The sequence below is a fragment of the Electrophorus electricus genome, chromosome 19, assembly GCF_013358815.1.
Source record: "Electrophorus electricus isolate fEleEle1 chromosome 19, fEleEle1.pri, whole genome shotgun sequence".
Taxonomy (NCBI): domain Eukaryota; kingdom Metazoa; phylum Chordata; class Actinopteri; order Gymnotiformes; family Gymnotidae; genus Electrophorus; species Electrophorus electricus.
In genome coordinates, this window is record NC_049553.1 from 15,167,061 (window position 1) to 15,182,055 (window position 14,995).

General features: G+C 48.2%; 1 protein-coding gene across 10 annotated transcripts in view; it reads left to right on the forward strand.

Moving 5' to 3' along the window:
* rock1 (Rho-associated, coiled-coil containing protein kinase 1) overlaps nucleotides 1–14,995 on the forward strand; it is a 34,087-nt gene that overhangs the window by 4,604 nt on the left and 14,488 nt on the right. For all 10 annotated transcript variants that reach the window (XR_004775263.1, XM_035519698.1, XM_035519697.1 and 7 more), the window contains exons 2-16: nucleotides 5,885–5,966; nucleotides 7,977–8,077; nucleotides 8,545–8,682; nucleotides 9,062–9,237; nucleotides 9,573–9,657; nucleotides 10,300–10,444; nucleotides 10,742–10,880; nucleotides 11,309–11,400; nucleotides 11,979–12,138; nucleotides 12,467–12,536; nucleotides 13,368–13,456; nucleotides 13,655–13,703; nucleotides 13,810–13,945; nucleotides 14,169–14,260; nucleotides 14,598–14,844. Coding sequence is in view for 9 of the 10 variants with exons in the window: in XM_035519698.1 (XP_035375591.1) it covers nucleotides 5,885–5,966; nucleotides 7,977–8,077; nucleotides 8,545–8,682; nucleotides 9,062–9,237; nucleotides 9,573–9,657; nucleotides 10,300–10,444; nucleotides 10,742–10,880; nucleotides 11,309–11,400; nucleotides 11,979–12,138; nucleotides 12,467–12,536; nucleotides 13,368–13,456; nucleotides 13,655–13,703; nucleotides 13,810–13,945; nucleotides 14,169–14,260; nucleotides 14,598–14,844 (1,801 nt within the window). In the remaining variant the exon portion in view is untranslated. The remainder of the gene's footprint in view (nucleotides 1–5,884; nucleotides 5,967–7,976; nucleotides 8,078–8,544; nucleotides 8,683–9,061; nucleotides 9,238–9,572; nucleotides 9,658–10,299; nucleotides 10,445–10,741; nucleotides 10,881–11,308; nucleotides 11,401–11,978; nucleotides 12,139–12,466; nucleotides 12,537–13,367; nucleotides 13,457–13,654; nucleotides 13,704–13,809; nucleotides 13,946–14,168; nucleotides 14,261–14,597; nucleotides 14,845–14,995) is intronic.

Sequence of the window (14,995 nt, forward strand, 5' to 3'; positions counted from 1 at the left end):
TGTGAAATGGGTTTTTTTTTTGTTGTTGTTTTTTGTTCCTGTTCAGATTAAAGTAAGCAGAGCAGAGTGTCACTTTAAGACATGTGAGAGCCAATCAGATGGGCTTTGCTGTGAAATGTAGCCAATGGCCATTCTTCACTATTACAGGGGGTATATCCTATTCCCACTAGTTCCCTTTATGGCCTGAGGTTGTATACCATTCCCACTAGTTCCCTACACAGCCTGAGGCTCTATCCCATTCCCACTAGTTCCCTTTGTCCAGTGCTGCCTCAGGGTGAGCTACCCTTCCTCAGTCACGGAGTAATCCTGTCTTCACATTCTGCTCAGTTTTTGGTTTAGTTTTTGTCTGATGCTACATTGTGCTGACTTCTTTACATTTGTTAGGAGTCCAGGAGGAGCTCTGCTATGGATGAGGGAAGATCTTTGAAGACCTGGTAACAATTAAAGTCTTCCCAGCATGCAACGCCGAACCCATAAATAGCGCCTCTCGTTCCGGCTGTCATCACCTCGTGCCTGGCTGTAGAGTCGGTTAGATAATCTGGCTCCGATCGCCTGGCACTGCCGAGCTGTAGTGGTTCTCCTGTCAGTGTGGGCAGGCACTCGGAGTCCTCAGCCCTTTTATCTGCTCTGTTCAGCATGCTTCACGCCTTACCCCGCTTCAGGACGGCCGTCCCGCTCCCAGGGCCTTACCCCGCTCCAGGACAGCCGTCCCGCTCCCAGGGCCTTAACCTACTTCAAGTTCGGTTTCCTTCTTTCACAGAGGTTCCTTTTTTAGGTGATGCTGTAAGGCATCGCTTTGGTCATACTGACATCGTGGGCTTCCTGTGTCTAAGAACAGGGGTTTTCTTCCACGGTATGACGCCACTGTTTCACACTTCAGTTTTGATTTTAGCATTTGCTCATTTGTGAGGATATTTGCGGCTCCTTGGCCGTGCCGCTGAGCTGATATGTTGGAAGTGTCGGCCGTGTCCTGCAGCGCTTGGTGATGGAGGCGTTAGAAGCTCCTGGCATGTTGAGAGGGTCAGAGGTCACAGTCTGCATGACAGAGAGACTCTCCGCTCACTTTGTTTCCTTGTACACACACACAGACACACAAACACGTATGTGCAGTCCTGCTCTGCTCCGGAGGACCTTATCAGCTCTGGCGGGTTGCTGTAGTGTCAGGTCCGCTCCTCAGCTGTGACACTGGTTAAGGTCGCATCGTTGACCCTGCTGTGTGTGTGTGTGTGTGTGTGTGTGTGTGTGTGTGTGTGTGTGTGTGTGTGTGTGTGTGTGTGTGTGTGTGTGTGTGTGTGTGTGTGTGTGTGTGTGTGTGTGTGTGTGTGTGTGTGTGTGTGTGGCTTGTATAAAATTGCTTGATTTGGGGTTCCTTTACTTACTGACCAGGTGAAATTGGTGTGGCTGTTTTTCTTAAATGATTTATGTGTGTAATGTGAAGCTCTTTAAATTCTTTCTTTTCTTCTTCTGTTGGTGAGGGTGTGGGGTGGAAACAAGTGTTGTGGTTATGCTGGGACCATTTGATTATTTTTCTAGAGACAGCCCTCTGGGTGGCGGGGCAAAGACTGCCCTGTGTGACTTTTCTACTCACCGTTGATTGGTAGAGGCCTGTGTTCATCAACTTCAGCACTAATATCATGCTCACTACTGCCACCTGCTGGCCAGTCTTAACACTCTTCCTGTTCTGGCTTAGCACACACCCACACAAGTGGTTTATGACTTAATCTGATGGGAGTTAATTGGACTGATTCCCACCAAAGTGGTGCGGAGTGTGTTGATCAAAGGAAATGAATCCCTTACTGGATCCTGTCCTCAGCACTTGAGTGTAATCTGTGTGTTCTCCACTCTCTTAGGGGTGAGTGTGCTACAGGGGCAGCAGTATCTCAGGGGTTAAGGTTGCCAATGCAAGTCCCACCACTGCCAGGTTTCTGCTGTTGAGCCCCTGAACAAGACCCTTAACCCTCAATTACTCAAATTGTGTTCAGTCAGAATTGTAAGTTGCTTTGGATAAAATCATCAACTAAATGGTGTAAATGTAGATTAATTGGAAGCCAGTTATCATGCCATCATAGCATGATGCTCACAGCAGTGTTCATTCTTTGCTAACACTGGAAGTTTTAACCTGATGCCTTCGTTTAAACAAGCAGCCTTGGGAAGAGAGGAGGTGTCTTGCTGTCCTCGCTGTATTTGAACTCATTCGATCCCAACTGTGAAATATGCCACTGCACTGGGATTGCAAGTCTCCGGACTTCCATGACGTCTTGTTTTTAGTTTATCCTAAACCATGTTTTTGTTTCTGTCTGCTTACTAAATAAAGGATTTGGAACCGAGTGTGTTAGAGCTCGTAGCTGGTCTAATGACACTATTCCTGCAGGTCACTTTAACCTGGGACTGTGTGCCAGGTCGGGGTCACCCGGCTAAGCCTGACTCAAGACTGCAAAGGTCACAAGGTGACCTACTCAGCTCTGCAGGGAGTAGCGTGGTGCCTCTCTCTGCTCCAGACGTCTGCTCTGTGAGCATCTTGACCAATTGCAGATGTTCCTGATGCATGTGCTGTGGCTGTTTTGATAAATCACAGATGATCCAATAAACAAAAAGGTTTTGGTCAAAATAATGAAGTCCGGGCAATAGCCGAGTCACCTGATCGGCTCGCCAGCGAGTTTCTGTGTCTCAGTCATGATTTGTAGTACGAGGATGATGACGAGGGGATTTTCCCAGGGGTGAGCAGTGAAGAAGACACAGGGTTCTCACTTATAGTCCTGACTGACACTGATTAGCCTGATTTACACCACCCAACCTGTGGGTGGAGAAGCGTCCAGACCCAGGAGGGCCTTTCTGCCGGGTCCGGACCCTCCCAGAAAGGCCCTCCTGGTTCCAGACCCAGCAGGGCTCTCATGACTCAGGGTGGAGGCTGAGGGACGCTGACTCTGTTTCCGGAGTCTTTTCTTGCCAGGTTCCCTACAGTGCAGACCTTTTAATGACCCAGTACCACGCGTTCAGTCTCACAGTGGCAGGACCCCCACGATCTGGCACAGAACAAGGGCCTGCTCTGTGCCTGCAGGAGACGCTGAAGCAACCATGAGAAAGATGGAGGTGATGGAGAAGACATGCCACCCTCAAACTCTCAAGTTGACTCAAACACTCTCTGTTGCAAAGAGCACAAGCACACGGGAGCTCAGCTAGAGACTGGTTCAGATGGGTGGGGCAAAACTGTCTGTGTGGATTCCTGTCCTTTCTCACTCTGTGCTTTACTAGAGCTGCCTTGGTTGAAGTCAACAGCTGAACTTTGGGTTTCATTCACATTTTAAATGGCATCATGTGTATGTGGTTGACTCTCTCTGTTTCTTTTGCTGTCTCCATCTGGAGACTTCAAAATAAAGCCCGTTTATACCCTCCCAACATGCAAGTGCACACGCACACACCCACCCACCCTCATGACTCCAAGTCTCTGTGGAGAACCCGTTTGGCTGCATTCTTTAAATAACTCCTTGCCATGTGTGTTGTCCTGCAGGGGGCTATGGCTGTTGTGCAGAGTTCGGAATGTGTGTGTGTGTGTGTGTGTGTGTGTGTGTGTGTGTGTGTGTGTGTAAGGAAGTCCAGCAAAAGCACTGCACCTCAGAGTGCACACACACACACTCCCAGACTCTAATGCTATACCACCAAGCCCAGACTCACACTACTTCTCATAACTCTACATCTGTTGGATTAAAGTTTGTCTGTCATTGCTTGCTTATGTCAGAGGGTAACAGTATGTCAATTAATAAGTCGAAATCAAAAATGCATATTTATTGGTTTTTGTGTGTGTGTATGCACTGAATATCCTGACCAGCTAAATGCCATAAATGTAAATATCCTGCCCTTGTTTTGTGGGTGTTTGGATGTGTTATGGCACAACAGTCTTAAATCACGCGGGTCAGAGTAAAAGTCCAGTCTTTCTGGAACATCGAAGGGGAGGGTGTTCGGAATCTTCAGTACAATTTCCAGTGCACCAGCACAAGGAAGATGTTCTACTGAAAAATCTATTGGAATCTACTGGAAATGTAAATCTGCTTTAGAGAGCAAATGAGAAGGTCTGTCATTCTGGCAGGCGTGAGGTTTTTCTTAGTTTCCCTGCAGGAGAAAGCTTTGTCCATCTGAGTCACATCTCTGGATCTCTCTCCCTCCGCTTCTGCTGGTACATCAGCACAACATGGTTCTCTTGTCATGCCTTAAAAAATGAACCAGAAAACAGACAAAGTTGATCTGAAGGCAGGAAGAGATGAAGCAGACCAAGAACTGAAAAGTTCAGGTCCAAGTAACTTCAGTCTCCAACTGGGTATCCAACTCCCCTGACCCTCAGTGAGACCCAAAATGTTTCCGCCCCCTCACCCTCAAGGCCAAAAAAACAGACTCAAACCTTGGGCCTCCCCCTCACTGTCCATGCCAGAAGGTTTTTTTTTTTCCCATGAACACTGGCTGCAGTGTATGGAAGCAGCCAGCACAGTAATAACGCAAACCCTGCACCAACATTGCACTGCTAGACGTTGCATTTGTGATATGCACATTAAGACTAATCCCATGATGTCATGGTTGGATATTAGCCTGTAACATTTATATACATTTACGGTATTCTGCAAATGCTACGATTCAGAACACCCATCTGGAGTATCTGGGATCAGTTGAGATCAGTCAGGATCCTGGAGAGACAGCGCAGTTTGCCTTGTAGAGCCTTTGGCAACATCACGATCGTGAAGTCTAAAATCACAGAAACAGAAACTCACAGCAGAAAATAGATGAATGCAGAACTCCAGGGATACACTGTCTCAGAATCCTAATTGGGAGAGACTTGCGGGATTACAGCAGATCAGCGTAAACCCCACTGGTGTCGCCCGCGCGGTGGGCGAGTTGTACTCGTCCCTCTCATGGCTTTGTGGCATTTCACTTCTCCTTTCCACTCGTCCTCTCCTGCGGTGCTCCGATTGGCACGCTCAGGTTGTTTTAATGTTGCCACCCGTCCGATACATTGCTTGGCCTAGAAATGACTGGGTATTTCCGTGGAAAAGCTGCGGGTCAAACGCGAATACTGTCTTTAATGTTGTGTAAGGAAGAACATTTCAGGAATGTGATGTTTAGATCAATAACACCCAAACATCACTGTGTCCGCAAAGCTGGTCTGACGGTGAGGACTGGGTCATGGCATGGCCCGGCGACACGTCACACGCCTTTACGTTGGGTTTGGTGGTTGTTTTCTGGTTTTGAATAAGTGGCTTATTTTATGTTTTATATTTATATATTTAGGACATTTAAGATGCCTTTAAGAAATTCTGCTTTTTGAGTTTAAGAAATTGGACCAGTTGGAATTGTCATACTTGACAACTGATCCTTCATAATCAGGAAAGCACTGCGTAACCCAGAGACCGATGAACATGCTTTAAAATGTCTAGAATTAATTAATTAAAATGATGAAGTGTCTAAATATCTTAGGATGTCCAGAACAAAATGACAGCAGTGAATGAAATGTGTGGACAGAATCCTGGAAATATGGGTAGTGAAAAATTCTCCAAACAATCTTGGACTTTGTGTCATTCTGATTGTCTGAAACTCTGTGGATTCAGCTGTTTGTCCACAGCGTTCGGCTCGTAAGGTGGAAGTCAGGTGCTTGCCGTTGGCTAGAAATGACGGCTGAGGGCTTCTCACTTTAGTCATTCCTGTAGTTAGGGTCCTTCCACTTCCTCAGAAATTAGGTGGTGATTGAGATCATCATGGCTTGTTTAAAGACTTAGAAACTAACCATTTGCTTTTTGATTACAGAATCTTTTATTTTCTCCACTGACATCCAAGCAAACTTGTGAAATGTTTTTGAATCTTTTGCCAGGATCTCTGATGAACTGTTTCACTGTTTTCTCAGGATGGTTTGGATGCTCTGGTCTACGACCTCGATTTCCCTGCCTTGAGGAAGAACAAGAGTATCGACAACTTCCTGAACCGATGTGAGTAGGGCTGTGTGTCTGGTGTTTGTTGGAAGCCTCTGTATGTGACTGAGGTGTTGGGGAGAGCCTACAGGTATGTGCTTAGTCCCCGGGCTCAGAGGCTGACCAGCACACTACTGTGTCTGGTGTTCAGTGCTCCCTCATCAAAGGTTCTGCCACCACACTACACTATACTTTCTCTCTCACACACATTCTCACACACACACACAGCTGGATATGTTTGACTGTTATGATGTGGTAATTGATCAGAGCTCCTTGCAGGTGCATGAGGTTCTTTAGTGTTTCCTTATGACTCACCGACACTGCGTGATTCAGCGTCACACGTGCGTTATTGAGGGTCGACAGCCTGCTGCCTGCTGTGACCTTCACAATTGCCAAAGTTCAAAACTGCTGTGACCTTCAGAACACGATAACCAGCATCCAGTTGCAGGCTGTGTGTCTCGGCAGTTTCAGTGTCAAAGGTCAGCGGTGGTGTTGCTTCGGTCTCCCCGCTGAGGCAGCGTCTGTGTGACCTTCACTGTCGTCTCGTCGTTTTCAGAAAGCATGAGGTTTGAAGACCGGGTCCCCTGCCTCAGCGCTGTGAAATATAGCTTTCTTTCCTGTCCTGTGAGGCTTTCAGAATTTGTAATCTCAGAGTTTAGAGGGCTGTATGCCGGTGTGGCTTGTTGTTGAGCACCCGGGCATTTTCCGATGGTTTATTTTTGGTGTGGTGTGTCTGACCATGTTAAAATGCGTGCCACGGGTGATGTCGCGTCTGAGTGGTGCACAAACAAACCACAATGGGGAAACGAGACCCCTGCGCCCTCATCGAGCCCCACAGCCAGATTCACAGTGCCACGTTCAGCGGGACGCTGACATGAGGGCCAGTGAGACGTGTGGCAGGACGTGTCAAGGTCACGTGTGTTAAACGCATATTAAACCAAACCTGAGCTCCACTTTACTGTGACATCTGTCTCACCCACATCTACATTGGGCTCCCTTGCGGAAAGATTGAATGGGGGGGGGTTCCCATCTGCCCTGCCTGCAATTGTGTTGGAAAGACTGGACAGCATTGGAGGGGACGTGTCATGTGGCCCGTAGGGGGTGTGTCGTACAGTATTGGTCGATCTGACTACATTTAGCACATTTATCTTGAGACTTTTATCCCCAAAAAATTGTTTATGACTGAACTCAACTTGAGTAATTGAGGGTTAAGACTCTTGTTCAGGGGCTTAACAGTGGAAACTTAGTGGTGGGGCTTGAACTGGCAACCTTCTGTTTACTAGTCCAGTACCTTAACCACTGAGCCACCACTGCCCACTACTGCACCATTGTACCCATTCCAGTCATCCCAGCACTAAAACCCAATCTGGGATCTCCACATAAGTGGTGCAGGTAGAGTACCATTGCTCACCTTCCTGAGAGCCTGTCAGTGCTCTGGCTACCCCATGCTCTGCCCCTGTGCTCTCCTCCAGCATGCCTGACTCATCCCGCCAGGGGAGCAATTGATCCCTGTCTGGGGGTTTGGAGGGCCCCGGATACCTGGCTCAGGTGTTGAGCTGCTGGAGAGGAGACACACATGCGTGCTGTGCATGGCGTTCTGGGCCCAGGGTCTGGGAGTCCCTGCTTCAGGGCTCTGGAATCTGCTCTGCGGGACAGCCCTGTGTGAAGTGGCTGGGTTCAGCTGGCGTGTTCTAAGCGGACAGCAAGTAACGTATGTTTGCGTCATGTTTTCTGAAGTAGAATCCTAGTGTTCGTAGAGACCGAGATGGTGCTGTTTGCCGTGCGGTTGGGCGAGATCTTTTATCGGGAGTGGAGCTGCCTGATTGGAGCTCTGGTCTCTGGGTGGTTTTCCCCTGCCTATGTGCCTGACTGGTGTGATGTGTTGGTGTGGTGACCAGGGAAGGCGGAATCAGGCCTCCTGTAGAACTGCACTTTAACCTGTGGAAGGGGCACCTGTTTTGAACCTGTTCATATCTGGATCTTAAACATTTCTGAGTTTCTGTTACCTGCCACATTTCTCCCCCCCAGATAAGAACACAATCAGTAAGATTCGTAGCCTGCGGATGAAGGCTGATGACTACGAGGTGGTCAAGGTCATCGGCAGAGGGGCGTTCGGAGAGGTGCAGCTGGTGAGACTCCTCTGGGTTTTGGACGTGGTCCACCCAGGGCTTTGCTTTAATACATCTGTTTTAAACACGTTTAAATGTGTTATGTTTCACACGTGTTTTAACTGTGATATTTTTGTTCGTTATGTTTGGGTGCAGTAGTACTCCACAATATTCTCCTGAGGTGATAAACACAGTTCTGTTCAGAACTTCATTCATAGTGAAATGAGTCAACCTGGTCCTGGTTGCCATGGTAGCCCCAACCATGGCTTGGCCATTCTGGGACATGTTCTTGGAGGTCCACCTCCCTGTAGAGGACATACCCTCCTTAAACTCCCGCTTAAACACTCCCATGTATGTTAAAGCCCTCGGAGTAAACAAGACACTGGACTTATGTTCATGATTTCCAGGGTGTGGTGGGTTCGAGGCATGAACACCAGTCCTGTCTGTGAGCCCCGCCCTCAGCCCCGCCTCTTCTCTCCCTTCTGCAGGTGAGACACAAAGCCACCAGAAAGGTCTTTGCCATGAAGCTTCTCAGCAAGTTTGAGATGATCAAACGCTCGGACTCGGCATTCTTCTGGGAGGAGAGGGACATCATGGCGTTCGCCGACAGCTCCTGGGTGGTCCAGGTACGGCACTGCCACCTACAGGCCTGGAAGGCAGCTGCTCTGTCCTGATCCCCAACTCTTCCTGTCAGTGTTGGAGCCGGAATAGGGGACTCGCTACTCTGTAGTGTAAACCTCCAGGACTTCCATATGGGAGCTATGAGAAGCACTGTAATAATCTTCTAGTGGGTCTGATATGATCATAGGACTCGATCACGACAGAATATATTAGTTTGCTTTATTTTAAAAAAAATTGTATTGAAAAAGTTCAGTATTCAAGCTGCTAACATCAAACTTGAAGTGAACTGGCTGATGGTTAAACCTCTCACATGTTTGAACTGTGGTGTGGAGTGGCTGTTGGGTCCATGCTGATCTTCTGCTGGCTGTTCTGGGCTGTCTGCAGCTGTTCTACGCGTTCCAGGACGACCGCTACCTCTACATGGTGATGGAGTATATGCCGGGTGGAGACCTGGTGAACCTGATGAGTAACTACGATGTGCCAGAGAAGTGGGCGCGCTTCTACACGGCCGAGGTGGTGCTGGCGCTGGATGGCATCCACGCCATGGGCTTCATCCACAGGTCCAGTTTACAAGTGTTATTGCTTTCAATGTAAACACGTGTTTAGTGTTTTAAATAACTTACCAGGTTAGATGATATTGTTTATAAGCATTAATTTGTCAATTCTAGATTAATTTTACAATTATGGATTCACATGGTTAATAAACTAATCCCGTGAAATCAGAACTTAAACGCTGGGGGAGAGAAGTTCCCTGAGGGTAAGTTAGGACGTGAGCGTAACACGCGTGTGTTCTCAGCGCCTGGGTTTCTGGAGTGTATCTGGTAGAAGACAGCGTGATTGGCAGAGTGCCAGCGCTCGTTCCGCTCTGACCTGATCTTTGCTCTTTTCCCTACAGGGACGTGAAACCTGACAACATGTTGCTGGACAAAACGGGCCACTTGAAGTTGGCAGACTTCGGTACCTGCATGAAGATGAACCAGGTTTGGACTGGGGTTGCCTTGTCAGTGGACTGGGGTTGTGGGACAGTGGTAGCTCATTGGTTAAGGTACTTGACTTGTAACTGGAGGGTTGCTGGTTCAAGCCCTTCCACTGCCGAGTTGCCACTGTTGGGCCCCTGAGCAAGACCCTTAAGCCTCAACTGCTCAAATTGTGTTCAGTCAGAATTGTAAATCACTTTGAATAAAAGCCTCAGCTAAATGCTGTAAATGTTGTTGTCTTGTCAGTAGACTGGGGTTGTCTACTGACTAACTTCATCAGTAGAGTAACTCTGATATAAACTTGGCCTGACTAGTTAGCAGGGAAACTCTGAAGTGAGTTTGTATTGACTAAGTAATGTAAATCTGGTGTGACTGAGACCGTCTCTTAGTAAGGTTAAACAGGTGCTCTTGCTGCTGTACCAGGGAACTGCTCCTTGGTCTGGTGGTCAGAGCTCATGATTACCTCCTGTCAGCCCTGGGTTTGAGCTACCCAGGATGCATGGTTCAGGTTCAGGACACACAGGGCCTCCTCAGGGTCTCTTGTCTTTGCTAATTAGAAGTTGGACTTAATAAGAGTTCAGACCCGTGGTAGCAGCTGCGATGTTTTTTGAGTGAGGGTTTTTCCCCCATCTTGGCACTTCTCAGGATGGTATGGTACGATGCGACACGGCGGTGGGGACGCCCGACTACATCTCTCCGGAGGTGCTGAAGTCTCAGGGTGGAGACGGATACTACGGCCGGGAGTGCGACTGGTGGTCGGTGGGGGTCTTCCTGTATGAAATGCTTGTCGGTGAGTTTCAGCTCCACCACACGTGCAGAAGCCCATGGACATGTAGAAGGTCTTATGTAGCTATTTAGCCCCTCTTGCACTCGTTCATCTTTGCATCTTACAGTCCTTATTTTCCATTTAATATTCACTATCAGTGAATCTCAGTGGTGTGGGTCTTAATCTCAATGGAGGGGGTTTCCTGAGATGGCCAGCAGATCTCTGCCTGCTTGCGTCAGCATGTGTGGAGACATCGCAGAGAATGGTGTTGTAGAGCAGTAAAAAACCATGGTCAGCTGATTGGTTAATGCTTGCGATCAGGTGACACGCCGTTTTATGCCGACTCCCTGGTGGGGACGTACAGCAAGATCATGAACCACAAGAACGCGCTGACCTTCCCCGACGACAGTGACATCTCCAAGGATGCCAAGAGTCTCATTTGTGGCTTCCTCACTGACAGGTCAGCTGACCAGCCTTTCTACCAGACTGAGTAGCTTCTGAGGAACCCAGAACAAGTGTAGACGAAACCTTCTATAGGACGTACAGTGAACTCCTGGCGTCCACCGCCTTGGGGTAGGGGTGAGGGTTTGTAATGGGAAATAGAACATTGTATTGTTATTCACTAGAGGCTAACACAATACATGTGAAATTGTGTTTGAAGCTATTGTGTATTTTGCAGAATAATATATATGATAACAGTTAACCATCATTGAGTGCTCAGCTTATTGGTCCATCAGTATTATCCATGTTGAATATCGTTACCTGATTGGCCAAATTAAAGATGAATGTTCATGGGTCTGAAAGCTGCAAGGTGGAATTGCAGACAAGCTTTGTTTAATATGACAAACTGGTTATATTGATACTGTCTGGGTTGTGTGTCGTTTCCAGGGAAGTGCGGTTAGGGCGTAACGGCGTGGATGAGATCAAACGTCACCCTTTCTTCAAGAATGACCAGTGGAGCTGGGCGAGCATCAGGGAGAGTGAGTCAGCAGATTTGCCTTCAGGACATCTGCTAGAGTCAGAGCAGTGTCTAGAATAAGGCTAGCTAGAGGACATCTGCTGGAGTCAGAGCAGAGACCAGAATAAGGCTAGCTAGAGCACATCTGCTGGAGTTAGAGCAGAGACCAGAATAAGGCTAGCTAGAGGACATCTGCTGAAGTCAGAGCAGAGGCCAGAATAAGGCTAGCTAGAGGACATCTGCTGGAGTCAGAGCAGAGGCCAGAATAAAGCTAGCTAGAGGACATCTGCTGGAGTCAGAGCAGAGGCCAGAATAAGGCTAGCTAGAGGACATCTGCTGGAGTCAGAGCAGAGGCCAGAATAAGGCTAGCTAGAGGACATCTGCTGGAGTCAGAGCAGAGGCCAGAATAAGGCTAGCTAGAGGACATCTGCTGGAGTCAGAGCAGAGACCAGAATAAGGCTAGCTAGAGGACATCTGCTGGAGTCAGAGCATAGGCCAGAATAAGGCTAGCTAGAGGACATCTGCTGGAGTCAGAGCAGAGGCCAGAATAAAGCAGGTCATTTGTGGTTTCTTTGTTGGTTTTTTTGGCCATGTCTACAGCTGCTGCCCCCGTTGTGCCGGAACTGAGTAGCGACGTCGACACAAGCAACTTTGACGACATCGAGGAGGATCGAGGAGAGGAGGAAACCTTCCCCATCCCCAAAGCCTTTGTTGGAAACCAGCTCCCCTTTGTCGGCTTCACGTACTACAGCGGACACCAGTTAGTAGGATTCACTTACATTTACATCCACAGAATTTACCGGACACTCTTGTCCAGAGAGGATTGCAGAAGGGATTTGTAGTCTCCTTGGAAAGCTTGTGCAACTACTTAAACATTCCACTAAGCTGGGAACCCTGTCAGAGGTACAGAATCACTACAGGTCAAAAAAGAAAATACGGGGGGGGGGGGGGGGGACCCAGAAGAAAGAAAAAATAATTGAGATGCTAGTTGTGTCTGGCTAGTTGCTTTAAGAGTCACTGTTCCCTTGCAGCATAATCTTGGCTCTTGTGTGGTTCTAATAAGTGATGATAGATGTCTTCTGACACAGGCCACCTCGAGGGTCAAGCATGAAGACGAGTGATAAACACAGCAGCAGCGCTAAAGAAGACAAGAGCCATGTAAGAGCCTCTGAACGCCAGCTACACGCAGCCGGCTACATGCAGCCAGCTGTTTGGGCAGTCACGGGCAGGATGCCACAGATGGTTTTATTAGCCTCCAGTGGTTAGAGGTCTGACTCTGAATTATCTTTTAAATCTGTGTGTCACCTGGGGGACCATGAATTCTTGCACTGCGTGTGTTTGCTGTGGTTGATTTGGTTGATTGTGGTTAATAGTGTGTTAGCTGGCCAGTGTTGCCTGCGCTGTGGTGTCGCAGTGTGAGAATTAATAGATGTCATTACTGTGGTCAAAACTGTAGTTACTAACAGAGGGGTATCCTTACAGATAAGGATCTGTGATGTGTAGTGTGATGGTCTATTCTAAGGATATTGCTTTGCATCTGTTTTATTGTGGTGTGAATTTGGACACTACAGTGTGCTTGCTGTAGAATGGTGAGACAATGATGTCAGATGGTAATGTAAGTAACATTTCGTTTATAGAAAACATTTGCACAAGCTGATTCAGTTTTTTACAACAATAAACGACATTTAGATAAAATAATTTAAAATACAAAACAGTCATAACACGTTAGACATAGAGCCATGTTTATGACAGACATGTCATCAGACTGAAAGCTAGGAAATAATAGTGTGTTTTAAAATGGTAGTGATGATCAGATGGTGGTTGTGTAATGTGACTGTCAGATGGTAGCGTGTGATTGGGTGCTTGGCATGACTGGGCACTGTCAGATGGTAGCGTGTGATTGGGTGTGTGGCGGGACTGGGTGCTCTCACGCGGTAGCGTGGCGTGACTGAGTGCCTTTAATAATTGTGTGTCGTGCTTGTTTTCCAGTTGGAGAACCTACAGAAGAGGATCCACCAGTTGGAGGAGCAGCTACACGGGGAGATGCAGCTGAAGGACGAGTTGGAGCAGAAGTGCAGGTATACAGCTGTCTGGCCATCTGTCCATCCGTTTAGTCATCCACATCTCCACCCATCCATCTGGCCGTCAGCCTGTGAACAGCAAGCCTTTGTGAAGTTCTACCCTGGTCCTTCGTGCACCTCATTCATGCCTCCACACAGCGCATCTTTATAATTTTTTTAAATCAGGGTTATCGATTTTTCTAATTTACCCCACAGGGCATCCAGCACCAAGCTAGACAAGTTAACGAAAGAATTCGATGAAGAGGTGAGTAAAGAATGGAAAACTGCTTCTTCCAAACTGCCTTGAAGTTTTCTGACGATTGTGGTCCGTTGTTGATTAATTTTGTCCCTTCGTCCTCTCCGTCCCTCAGGGCAATGCCAGGAAGACTGCAGAGGCCAGTTTATCTCTGCTGGAGAAGGATAAACTAATACTGCAGCACAAGGTGACGGAGCACCAGCGCAAAGCTGACCAGGAAGCTGAGAAGAGACGCAACGTGGAGAACGAAGGTTGACTCTTCCTCCTCCGACATTGCTGCTACTGTAACATGACTCTTCTGTAAGGAGGCTGCTTACGTAACAAGACCTTGGACTAGGTCTTGGATCCGTGATCGGTTTAAAAGGAGTAGTGTAACAGAATGTTACTCTAATTGTCCTGGTGTAACGAAGCCCTCCTCCAGTAGGCTTACTGTAACAGGACATTGCACTGACAGTCCCGTCTTGTCCTGTGCAGTGTCCTCTCTGAAGGAACAGCTGGAGAACATGAGGAAGATCAGCCAAAGCACCCAGGCCTGCAGCGATAAGATCGCCCAGCTGCAGCACCAGGTCAGTGCACTTCTGTAAGACTCGCACGATACATTGAGTTTATCGATACTTAGTAACGATTAGCAGCAGCTGCTTTGTGAACTGGAATATCCCTAAAATCAATATATTGTGCAAGTCTTATAGGAGGGCAGATGATGTGAACATGTAAAAAAAAAAAAAAAACTCCATTTGATATAACTTAAAACAAACACTGTAGAAACTTTTCAGCTGTTTATCGGTTTGGGCTTCTGAGAGCCGCAGCAGTTTCAATATAACAGGGATCTTCTTGTTGGAAAAAACACCTTGATCTTTATCACTCATGCGATCAATATATTTAAACGGTAATTGTGTTTGGCAGCTGGAAGAGGCCAACGACCTGCTGCGGGCGGAATCAGACACGGCGGCCCGGCTGAGGAAAAGTCAGACGGAGATGGCGAAGGCCATGAGCCAGCTGGAGGGAATGAACGGAGAGCTGCAGGAGAAGAGCCGCGTGGCAGAGAGCGGCCGCCAGCAGCTGGAGAGAGACCTGCTGCAGCTGCAGAACACGCTGGACACTGAGAGACGCACCTGCAGCCAGGGCTCTGAGGAGATCCACCAGCTACAGGGTACGGGGAGGGGCAGGGAACCCCGTGACTACGGGGAGGGGCAGGGAGCCCCGTGACTACGGGGAGGGGCAGGGAGCCCCGTGACTACGGGGAAGGGGAGGGGCAGGGAACCCCGTGACTACGGGGAAGGGGAGGGGCCGGGAACCCCGTG